This window comes from Ursus arctos, unplaced genomic scaffold (assembly GCF_023065955.2).
Source record: "Ursus arctos isolate Adak ecotype North America unplaced genomic scaffold, UrsArc2.0 scaffold_9, whole genome shotgun sequence".
Classification (NCBI taxonomy): Eukaryota; Metazoa; Chordata; class Mammalia; order Carnivora; family Ursidae; genus Ursus; species Ursus arctos.
Window position 1 is genome coordinate 38,330,092 of NW_026623111.1, and position 12,622 is coordinate 38,342,713.

At 39.9% G+C, this 12,622-nt stretch overlaps 1 protein-coding gene across 1 annotated transcript in view; it reads right to left on the bottom strand.

Moving 5' to 3' along the window:
• The window catches only part of TXK (TXK tyrosine kinase), a 49,566-nt gene extending 39,227 nt beyond the window's left edge, over positions 1 to 10,339 (bottom strand). Inside the window, exons 1-4 of the mRNA XM_026508845.4 lie at positions 9,977 to 10,339; positions 8,845 to 8,947; positions 7,825 to 8,030; positions 5,113 to 5,178 (exon numbers count right to left, since the gene is read on the bottom strand). Coding sequence (XP_026364630.2) covers positions 5,113 to 5,178; positions 7,825 to 8,030; positions 8,845 to 8,947; positions 9,977 to 10,047 — 446 coding nt within the window. The 5' untranslated portion in view covers positions 10,048 to 10,339. The remainder of the gene's footprint in view (positions 1 to 5,112; positions 5,179 to 7,824; positions 8,031 to 8,844; positions 8,948 to 9,976) is intronic.
• Between the last annotated feature and the right edge of the window lie 2,283 nt (positions 10,340 to 12,622).

A 12,622-nucleotide genomic window follows, 5' to 3' on the forward strand; every position in this document is an offset into this window, starting at 1 on the left:
AAACATTTACTGAGCTTTGGTAGACAAACTAAAAAATATCCATTTCTTTCTTTGCTCTCAGGAACTTCCTATTTACATGCTTTTATATGTGCTGTGTTACCTTTCCAAAATTAAAACTTACTCTGACCCATGTGACTCCCCCCAAGTATGTTAACTTGTAGTAAAGTTAGTGGTTTAATAACGTAAATGGAGCAACTACTACTGCCCTGCTCCAAACACTTCCTTATCTTTCTGCTTGTTCTCCCCTCATGCTAAGCTTCGGCCATATTGGGATTCTTTTCTTCCTCAAATGCACTAGGCCCCTTTCTGCCTCCTATCTTGCTGTTTCGTCTGTAGGAAACATAACATGAAATGACTTTAGAATATCAGAACCGCTCACAGTAAACATAATTAAATGAGTAGAACTGAAACTCATAGTTTGGCAGGACCAGACCTAGTCACTGAGCAAATGTTGTACAGGAAAGAGAGAGGAAATGGTAGAATAAAGGAGAGAGAAAACAAATGGAAAAGCTTTCATTTCAAAATAAGATTTTAAAAAGGGTTAATGTAATATTACCAGAAATGCTATTTTTGTGGACAGTGGAAGGAAGAATGCATATATAACCATACATTGAGTCACAGTGGGTAGGTCAAATGGTGGCTACATGAAACTCCTCTGTCTGACTTTGAGGACAGAATCTGTCTTATCTTGTGGACTAACCTGCAGTAGTAAAAAGCTGTCACTAAATTAGAATGGTCAGGTATTAAAAATACTAATGGCCTCAAGTTTAAAAAGACGAAGCATAGAGTATAGAGGATGACTACAGGTGATTCTAGACAAAATAACTGGGCTACTTATCACTAGTGGGGGCAAGAGTTAATTGTGATGTTGGCCTGTGAATATCATTCAGTACTTTTTAATGAACATTCATACTGGGGGAGGGACTTTCAGAATGAGTCTGAGACCTCTTGTTGTAGAAAGAAGAAATTCTTTCAAAATAAATGAGACAGGGCACCTGGTGGCTCAGTCAGTTAAGCATCTACCTTCAGCTCAGGTCATGATCTCAGGGTCCTGGGATCGAGTCCCACATCGGGCTCTCTGCTCATCTGGGAGTCTGCTTCTCCCTCTTACTCTCCCATTGTACTCTCCCTCTCTCTCTCAAATAAATAAAGTCTTTTTTAAAAATTTAAAAATAAATGAGACAAAGTTAAAGACACAGAGGACTAGTTTAAAGATGCTCTTACTTGCTAAGCTGTGAAATTTGGGTGCTAAAAGGAAAATAATAATTATCTCTCACTAAAATGCATCAGGCTGTGAAAAGCCAAGATTGCATAATGATACTCAAAAAGTTCATATATGAGGCGCCTGGGTGGCTCAGTCTGTTAAGTGTCCTACTCTTGGTTTCAGCTCAGGTCAGATCTCGTGGGTCTTCGAGATTGAGCCCCACATGGGGCTCTGAGCTCAGTGGGGAGTCTGCTTGAGAGTCTCTCCCTCTGCCCCTCCTCCCACTCATGCAAGTACGCATGTGCGCGCACTCTCTCTCTTTCAAATAAATAAAACTTTTTTTTAAAAAGTTCACATAAATTGTTTTTTTCTACATCTCTCACCTGTAATCACGTTAGTGTTAATTTTGTTGTTTTGTACTTTTATTACAGTGATAAGTAATATAAGTAAAAGTATTAATTTTGCTTAAATATAAGTTAAAAATCCACCCACGTGTGGATGTCATTAGAATGACTTCAAAGTAGTAAGAGAAGAACCAGAGACAAGTATATGATGAATTTTATATCCTTTAAAATAATGCAGAATTTCAACATTCAGAAAAAAGAATAGATGGATATGATATAGGAGAGGTGGGGGCATAGTGTTTCAGAATTTCATCTGGCTGAATCAGATAGTGAAAGAAGAGTGTTGTGGGGTTTTTTTAATAGGTAAGGCTGCAACTCTTATACCTAGACAACACTGATTATAAAACTCATACTGAATGCTGTGGACAGAGGGCTTGGGGGTGGGGCTTCTAGTGGCATATGAAAACCATCCAGCATGTCCAACTGTTGTTGAGTACAAACATCTTGTGTACACGTAAGCCTCGGGTCCACCTGTCCCAATCTTAGAATCAACAAGTAGCAGTACTGTGGTCTCAAGTTTTCAACCTAGAAACTCTATTAGATCTAAGAAGGTAAATCTGCTTCTCTTAGTCCTTTCTAACCCTAAGAAGATGAAGCTTTCAGTATAGAGATAATGCAACAAATTAGACTCATACTTCTGTAAAATTCAGCATAAGCAATGCGTTTGATATTTAAAGTATCTATTATTGGGGTGCCTGGGTGTGCCAGTCAGTTAAGCATCTGCCTTCGACTCAGGTCATGATCTCGGGGTCCTGGGATGGAGACCCATATGGGGCTCCCTGCTCAGCAGGGAGTCTGCTTCTTCCTCTCCCTCCACCCCTCCCCCTGATTATGCTCACTCTCTCTCGCCTACTCTCTCTCTCAAATAAATAAATAAAATCTTTTAAGAAACTAAAGTATTATGTTAAGAGAATCTGACATATTAGGGGTTTTTTTGCCTCTGATTTTAAAAGCATAATTAATTTTAAACTTATAATTTAAAGTTTAAGGGAATTTGACTTTTTAAATATTTGTATGGTTAAGAGAATTTGGCTTACCACATTTAAGCTTAATTTATTAGATTTCCGGGACCATATGTGGACTTACAAAAGGCTATTGAAATTGTGAATTTGCCCTGTCAGGCATGTAAAAAATTTAAACGGAAAATTGAATTCATTCAGTTTGTTAATGCAAGTGAAATGTTTCGGGAAATTTAATTAACTGAGCTTATAAATAGGACTGATTGTTTAAGGACACTGTTGAGTTTGAATTAAGGAGACTGTTCTTGTTTTTTTAGATTTATAAACAGTATATCAAGATTTGAAGGCTTACTGAAAACCAGGTTTTCACATTGTAATGTTGATAATGCGGATATTAATTTAAAACCAAAGTAGTCATAAATATTTCGACGTATAAAGGTTCCCCTGAAATGTCAGAAGCCTTACACTAACTTAGCATTCCTTCCGCCATCCACCCCCTGACTACATCCTACTTCCTTTAGACCTCAAGTCACTTCCTCATCAGTCTTCCCCATCCCAACATTCTCATCTTTTAGCCTTCCCCATTGATTTCTCTCGGTCATACCATTCCTTCATGACCCCACAATTTAAAATTTTATATTTATTTGTGAATTTGAGGTTAATGTTTACCGTCTATTCCCCCATGAAGCCATAAGCTCCACGAACACAGGGAGTGCCTCTGCGTGTTACATGTTGCTTCTCCAAGGCTCAGAACAGCTAACATCGGTACATCATAAGTGGACAATAAACAAAGACTGAACAGAGGAAGTGACTCAAGGGCTGAAGTAACTATGACATGTGGTAGCTCTGTAATAGTGGGCAAACTGGAAATGCCCTTCCTGTTAGCTTCACAGTCCTAGAATGTATCAGATATTTACTATGTCCTACATGAGACAGGTATCATGGTTCCCAGTTTTCATTATCATTTGGAGGTTTATAGATATTCGGTAATTTTGCCTACAGCCCAAGCGCTAGTCAGTGGTGATGTCAGGATTTGAATTCAGATTTCTCCAATTTCTAAGCCCATACTATAGTATTTCAACCTAGGACCGAAATTTCTACAGTCATGAGAACAGTGCTTGGCATATAGTAAGTGGTGGATATATTTTAGTGATTTATATTGGTAATTATTATACCCATATTTTAATAAATCCCTTTAAAAAGAAACAAAAATTAATTTTTCACAATTAGATAATTATAGTAGATAACTTTTAAAGACACATAAAGCCAAGAAAATGAGATGATTATTCTAAGTTCAGGGTAGTTTAATTCAAATTACCCAACACCTACAGTATGAACAAGCTGTTAAGGGCAGACCCCAACCATCATCTAAACTAAGGAAGCAGCAAGCAAATTAATGAATAATGAAAGGAAGGAAAGTCACACTGTGGGTTAGTGAGCATCTGTTCACTCACTACCGGGCACTGTGTTGGTACTTTCACACGTCTCCTTTAATCTCCTGGAAAGTCTGACCCGGGTTTACAATATGGAAAAAAAAGTCTTCTTTTTCTTAACAGACTTTCACACAGAACTTCCCCTGACCTGACCTTCAAAGAGACCTATCGTGAGGGGTGGCTCCAGTTGGGGGGCAGTGGCAAGCCCCCCAAGAGGTCTGCTGCAGTGAAGGTAAGTAGTTGTGAAACTGTCTGGCCTCCAGGTGGGCTTAAATTAGTAGCAAGGCAAACACCTAGGGGCTGGGCGGGAGGGGTTGGTTCTCATTCAATTTATATTTGCTGCCTGGTTCTCTGAGAAGCACCTGTCTTCATGCCTCAACCCACATCACCTACCACCACCTGGCTGAAAGCATATGCTAATTGCAAAGCAAGTATCTAAAGGGGGGGGGCACTCAAGTGCTAAAACTTATGCAAACCTGAATTTATAAAAGACCAGGACTACTCCCAGCTCTGCCACTGTCTGCTTATAAAGTACTCTCACGACCTTAGTTTCTGATCTGCAGAATGGGAGGCTAGAAAAGTGATTGCTAAGATCTCCATCTTCCAAATCTATCATTGTGACAAAAATAGGTTTCTAAGCAGAACCCTAGTGAACACACCAAAAGTCCCCCCCCCCCAAACTACAGCATTAGCCTACTTCTCATCTTCAGCTATTTATAAAACATTTCAAAACAGGAGCCAAAATATATTGTGTGTCTCTATGTTAGGTTCAATTTACCACTCATTAAAAAACTAAGGTCATTTTTGAAATACTTATTTTTCCATTTAGGACATAGCATAAAACAAGACCAAGATGAGTGTTTGGTTTCCATGCAGTCACTGTTAAAACAAACCCAAAAAGGTGGTCATACAAAACAAAACAAAACGAAGTTTAAGAAAAAGAAGTTTCTGAATCAACTATTATAAGGATCAAAGATCTTTCAAACTAAAGCAGCCAAATGTGTTACTTTCTTTTCCTTTTGTAGACCAAAACCAGCTTCTATCCCCGTAAGCCGCTCAAATGTACCCGATTTTCATAGATAACCATAGAACATATTTTGGAGGAGACTTACTCATATATTTCTAAATTGGTTAGTTTGTTTTCAGTCACATAGTTGCTTGGGATTAAGCCTTCATTCCTACAACAAAAGACAAAGCAAAAATCAAATCGCGTGGCACATTTGTGGCATCATCGTGACAACAATTCTTTTAAAACCTCAAGGACATGAGAGGAAATCAAACTCGTTTTACTGATTAAATTGCTAAAAGAAGAAAAAGGATTTTTCATTTCCATATTCAACCAAAATCTCTGTAACGATAAATACTAAGATTCTGACTTACAATAGAAATAATTTAAGATGTTTTGGGACACCAAAATTTTTCGAAGAGGAAGAGCGGTACTTACGAGATCATTGGGATGTCATAATGACTAGATTAAAAACACGGCAACCACAAAGATACAACTTAATTCTTTTTAATTGCTGCAAAATAGATACATTAGATATTCCAGTTTAGCCATGTCCCTGTTAGAGCAATGCTGCACAGAAACATGTGAACAGGCGTTCTTGTGCACAGGGAAAGATACCAAAGACAGATACCAGATTGCTGGGTCACCAAATATGTGCATCTCCCCTTAGATACAGCAAATTGCCATTGAAGGAAAATATACCAATTTATAACCCATCAGCGGGAAGGGGTTTCTCTTTTTCTATACCTTTATCAATGAAATTTGAAATTAGAAAATTACAAAAAGATCTCCATGACATTGTTGAGAAATCCAAGCAAGTTGCAGAACAATGCATAAAGCATGGTAAGAATTAGGAAACTAAACCTGCAAATAAGAACGTATATTTCAATATGTGCGTGGAAGTGCATTGAAAATTTTCCGGAAGGATACTCGCTAAGTGAATACCAGTGCTTGAGTTTGGAGGCATTATTTATCATGGCTGCATATTATAAAAAGTGATATTCACTTAGTAACTTTGAAATTAAAAATTAATTCATTTTTCTTTTAAAACCTGAGTCATGCCCACGTCCAACTGTAGGAGGGCTAATGACATGGTTCTGAACCTACTCATAACTCTTTTCCCACTGAAAAGTCTCCATCACATGTTAAGTCGAAACTAAAAACTGATAAGAGAGCCAAATCATCAGGAAAATATAACTAAAGAAAGAGGTATATAATCTAGATTCTTCTAATACTTAGATACTTATCATCTCCAAATCATCACAAAGAATAGAAATCAAACGCCAGCACTGTCTCCCAGGCAGCCCAGATCCCCCTCAGAATGGGCTACCGCGGACTCCAGTCAGGCATGAACGATCTATTGCCCCCAACATGATGAAGTTTGCTTGCAACCCAAGGTCTTTTTTTCCTTCCAATTTAATTCGGCAAGTACTGCCATGTTTACTTCCAAAACTAGTCGTTGCAGAAATGTGAAAACGAACGAGATACTGTTTCTGTTCCTACCTTAGAGCTTAACAGAAAAAAAAGTCAAATACTCAAAGACAGTATAAATCAGAAAAAAACCTATATGGTAGAACATATTATTCCCATTTTACAAATAAACAAAAATGCATTAAAAATAGAACTACCATATGATCTAGCGATTCCACTTCTGCTATTTATCTAAAGAAAATGAAAACACTAACTCAAAAAGATGTGTGCAACCCTCATGCTCATTGAGGCATTATTTATAATAGTCAAGATATGGAAACAACCTAAGTGTCTGCTGATGGATGGATGGATAAAAGAAAGAGGTATAGGGGGCGCCTGGGTGGCACAGCGGTTAAGCGTCTGCCTCCCGCTCAGGGCGTGATCCCGGCGTTACGGGATCGAGCCCCACGTCAGGCTCCTACGCTATGAGCCTGCTTCTTCCTCTCCCACTCCCCCTGCTTGTGTTCCCTCTCTCGCTGGCTGTCTCTATCTCTGTCAAATAAATAAATTAAAAAAAAAATCTTAAAAAAAAAAGAGGTATATATGAGGTATATATATGTATATAACAGAATATTAGTCATAAAACAGGAGAAAATCTTGCTATTTGCAACAACATGGTGGATCTCAAGGGCATTAAGCTAAGTGGAGTCAGACAGACAAAGGCAAATACTATATGATCTTACTTATATATGGAATCTAAAAAACAAAATTAATTAAAAAAAAATCCAAGCTCATAGATACAGAGAACAGATTGGTGGTTGCCAGAGGCAGGGAGTGGAGGGTGGGTGAAATAGGCGAAGGGGGTCAAAAGCTACAAAGTTTCAGTTATAAAATAAAGAAGTCCTGGGGATATAATATACCACATTATCTAGTCAGTAATACTATGTTGCATATTTGAAAATTGCTAAGGGAATAAAATGTAAAAGTCATCACAAGTGACTATGGGTAGTAACGGATGTTAAGTACACACATTGTGGTGATCGTTTCATAATATATATACATATCGAATTATTATGCTGCACACCTGAAACCAATATAGTGTTATGTCAATTATACCTCAATTAAAAAAAAAAAAAAGGAAGGGTAAGTGACCTGCCAAAGGACACACGATAGTAAGTGGCGACATCAGGACGTGAAGCCAGGTGCATGGAGGTCTGTGACTGCCTGGAATCACAGTGCCTTAACGCTCCCTCATACAGGTAGGCAGTGTGGGGACAGGATCTGCTCCATGCACAAGGAAGAATTCTAAACCCAGAGGAAACGAGCCCCAAAACAGATTTTACGCTTTCAGAAGTCTTCAGAGGATAAAAGAAGAGGAACTGGAGGAGGACCATGGCACCTGTCTTACCCCAAACGGTCTCTTGCCTTCCACCAGTGAGGGTTATACTTCTCCAGTATCAGGTATTCCTCTGATCTCTTTAATGCTAAGTCACACGGCTCTCTGGGCAGAAAATCATACAGTGCCTTTACTTGGATCTTCTCTTCGGTAACCTCAGAGGGTGGGAGGGGAGGCAGCGGCTTGCGTTTGGACGGTTGCACGTGGTCTCTATTGGACTGTAAAAAGCAAGGAGTGACTTGTTGTACTACTGTTTGGGTAATCTGCACTAAAAAAGAATAGGGATAGAGTACATTTCCCTGCTGCCCCAATTCTTCCATCTGGCTGCACCAAAGCAAAACCCAGAGTGGGATAAACACAGGAAATGACTATAAAACAACTTTGGAATCCGGCAACCCACTCATCATTTTCCAAGTTGTCAAGATCACACATTCTCTTGCCAGCATTGCACTGGATGTTTCTCTTCTCTTTTTTTTTAAATAGCTCTGTGCTTAACACGAGGCTTGAACTCAAGACCCTGAGATCAAGAGTCGCATGCTCCGCGGACTGAGCCAGCCAGGCGCCGCTGGATGGTTTTTAAGCCACAATGCTTAAAATTTGATTTCCACCCCAATAGTTTCACTTTGTTTTATGGGTTTTTCTCTCTTGAGAAAAGACAAACAGCCCTTCCCTTTCACACGCTATTAACTCGTGTTTGGGTTTATCACACTTCTTAAGAACACGGTTTCCTCCAACACTGAACTGAAAATTACTCCTGGGTTCAAAACGGCAGCAGCCAGAATACACATTTTTCCCCATTCGCTGTCTGGTTTCAAATTCTGCCAAAACATAGCAGCGTAGGCTATTTTAACTGGTCTTTTTTTCTTCTGCTCTCTTCTAAGGCATTCATTCACCAACTGTTTATTAAGCCCTTGTTACGTGCCGAGCACGACACTAGATTCTGGGCATGGCAGCAAACAGTACCTCGAGGAGCATAGACCCTAAAAACGCAAGCTTCCTCTGTTCCTTCTCCCTCATCAAGAGCATACTCACTCGCTTCTTGCTTGGCAATTCCCTGGACCACAGCCTGCGACGCTGAGGGTATTTTTCTGAAAATTCTTCATCTTTGCTCAGGCTTATTTGTGTTCTTACTTGTCTGAGATGGAAAAACAACCATGTTACCGGTGGTGATCTGAATTCAGGTTATCCAAGCATTCACCAGATATTCATGAACCTAGCACGAAGCTCCAGGTCTCTTTCCAACATCCTCCTTACTTAGAAGACTCTCCACAGGCAAGTTGCTACCTCCCAGAACTGCATTTTCCTCATAAGGAGCTAGAGATGCTAAGAGCATATGGAGTTGTTATGGAATAAAACTGAAGAAACAAATGTCCCCTGTCCAAACCGAACCTGGGGCATATTAAGGTCATAAAATGATGATCATGATAATGAAAAACTCACTCTGCGTCAGGCACAGTGTTTATTGTTTTACATGCATGACCTTGTTTGATGGTACCCATTGTTATAAGTAGACATGATGTAGTGATTAAGAACATGAGTTTGAACCCCAACTCTACCATTTCATAGTGTGGCCTTGGAGAAGCAATGGAACCTCTCTAAGCCTCAATTCCCTCATCTGTAAGATGGAGATTATAAAAACCGTAGGTTTTTGAGAGTTACTTGAGCTAAGAAATGCAAATCTTTTAGCACAGTCTTACACAGAGGACACTCCCGCTAAATGCTAACTGTTACTATTATCATGGTACCTTGTATTTATTCTATACAATCGTCTGCTGGGCATCAAAGTGCAACAGACCCTGATCATTTGGGGGAGATATTCAAATAAATAAGACAAGATTCTTGCCCTTAAAGGGTAAAAATTATTGAACAGAACACAGATATGTAAACAGCAGACACAAAATAAGTATTAAATACAGAACCAAGCCACATGCTATGGAAATGCAATGGAAGGAGCAATTAATGCCAAAGGGATCCAAGATGGATGGTGGAAGACCTGAAATGTGATTTATGCCTTTAGATCGGTGGGCACTCAGCAGGGAGGAAACGGGAGAAGGGTTTCCCAGGCAAAGGGAACAGCAGATACAAAGAGATACAGAGACACAAGAGACAGTAAAGAAGCGGAACGAATGAATTTCCAAGAAGTTGCCCTCAGAAGTAGACTTACCGCTTCTGCAATGAACAGCAGCAACAGCAACAGAAAATCGACTGGATGGTATTATCTGAAAAGCAGATCATTGTGAGAGAGCCATAAGTGCATGATATTGGCTAGATAAGGCCGGTGGTGCTTGTCCAAAGGAGGAAATTCCCAAGGAAAATTCCCAAGGAGAGATAGGAATGATAAAGCATATGCTAGGTCTTGACTCTGCCCTCCTTTGCTAGTGGCAGATGAGAAACTGTCTTGAAAGCAAAAAGAAGTTACTGGCACCCTGGCCAGTGTGGTTTCCCTTCTCAGGCTCTTCTCCCCAGGTCTGGTTTATGCATTTCCTCAGTCTGTGAATGACAAATGACCACTGTATTCTACTTTACCTTGATCAGGGCTAATGTCAGCTAATAAGTGTACAAAAGAATAGGATTCCAAAAGCCACGTTCTCCTAGGAAATCTGAGAGCTGGGATTTTGAATTAGGTCCATCACATTTTTTTAAAAATTTTTAAATATTTTATTATTTAATATTTTATGTTCCTAGAACCTGGATTTCCCCGCCAGCTCTTTCTCATCATGACACCTGACAATGAAGCATTAAGGAAGCAGAGAGTATGTTAGACATGAGTTCTGAGGTTAGACAGACCTGGGTTTGAATCTTCACTGTGTGGGTGACTATATCTGGGATGAGAAGTCTTTGTTTTCCTATCTGCAAAAACAGGATGATCGTACCTAACCCATCTGAGAAGCCTTATGAGGCAGAGGCTAATCTCTAACTTTGTGGGTTTGGGGAAGTTACTGAACTGTTCTGTGCTTAAGTTTCCTCATCTGTAAAATGGGAATAATTGGATACCTAGCATGTAAGGCAACTGGGAGCATTAATTAAATCAATTCCTGGAAATCACCTAGAATAGTGCCAGGTATATAGGAAGAGGGTAATCGAGAAGACCTATAATGACTATAGGGTTGTTGAGGAGATTGAATTAGATATCATCCCTAAAGCCCCACGAAAATAGAAGAGGAGTACAAACAGAAGACACACAGTACAGTCTACCCCTCAGCATCCTCTCTGTGCCCCCAGAACAGGGGATGCAATGGAGTTTCATCAGCCATCATGTTATCACCAGGTGATGTCAGCGTGGTCATACTTCCGCCTGAAACTTAGTACATTAAACATCAGGATACTGGAAGTAAGGTAGGGAAGGAAATAAGAGAAAAGAAGAGTAAATAAAACATAGCTGCTACGATTCCCATATCTACAGCTGTCCTGAGTCCTAAGCTGATGATCATAGATGCCTTCTGTCACCATCCATTCTATGTTCCCCTTTGCCTCTGCCAACACTTAGGCTGAAGAACGTGCTTTACCTGACAGAATAATCCAAATGTTCATTCCTGTGGGATCTGGGTCCTTAGTTGGTCTTGTTTTTATGGAGCTGTTATAATTTTCTACTGACTAGGAGTATTTTGAATATTAGGAAAGAAAGCTGGTAAATTCTTTGAATTTCAAAGTCCTCTTTGTCTTCTCTGTGAAGAACCAACCCGGTTTCTTCCTGGTAATCAGGGTACTCATCCCAGCTGCACTGACCTCTTTCTGTGCCAATCAGTTCAGTGATACAAGGAATCCCAAAATGGCCAGAGGGCAATGTCAACCTCCAGTATTCCCTAAGAAAGGGAATTCTCCAAACCCACCAAACCCAAGGTCTTAAATAAAAAGAACAACAATATTCCAGTGGGTTATTCGATGAAATGGTGAGAGGGGCCACTCCAAACACCACTCCTTAGTTCCCCAACTCGCGCATCCTGGCTACGCATTTGTTGCTGGTTTAAAACATTCATTGCGTCCTATAGGATACCCCACCAACACTGCAGAATGTTATCTCCCAGATGTCATAGTAATAACTGGGGATTTAGCAGGCCAGTCCTTTCTCCTATTAAGCCAGCTGCTTCTGAATTATGGAACACCATGGTTAGAAGTATTCAGAGAACCACTGAAGCACAAACAAAACTGAGAAAAGGCTAACAGAATGGATCATCTTGCAGACCTCTGATTTTATCTTTCCATTCTGTCCCCATTCCAAGAGTTTCAGCCACAGTCCTCTCCCCAGATCTTGTCACAAATCTCCTGACCTTGTACTTCCCATGTTCCCAACTAGCAAACCAACTTTTTTTGCCATCACCCATTAGTTATTGTAGATCAGCATCTCAGACTACCTTTTCCTAATTAATATAAACAAATGGATGCACTTTTTGAAGTTCTGGGAGGGTTTTATTTCAGCACTATCTTTCCGGAGACCTCTGAAGGGGCTATAGCACGATGGCTGTTTATTGCCCATCCATATGCATTCAGGATGCAGATCTCTCTATACATCAGGCTTGTTGAGGAACTCCCCTCGAGGCCTCTCATATGAGTTGAAGGAGAAGCAGAAAGAACAGTACTATGTGAATATAAGTCACCTGCTCATGAAGCTATCTTGAGCCTTCTCGATCTCCTGGGGACTACTTTCAAATATACTGCTTCTGTGTTACAATGGATTACCGCTCTTCATGCCTAATTTTATGGTTCATTGAATCAGATAACACTCAGCTTAAGACAGGCGGTTTGAATCACATAAATATTTCATGATCCATGGTTGACCATTCAGTCTTCACCAGCAGCAAGCCAACAGCTA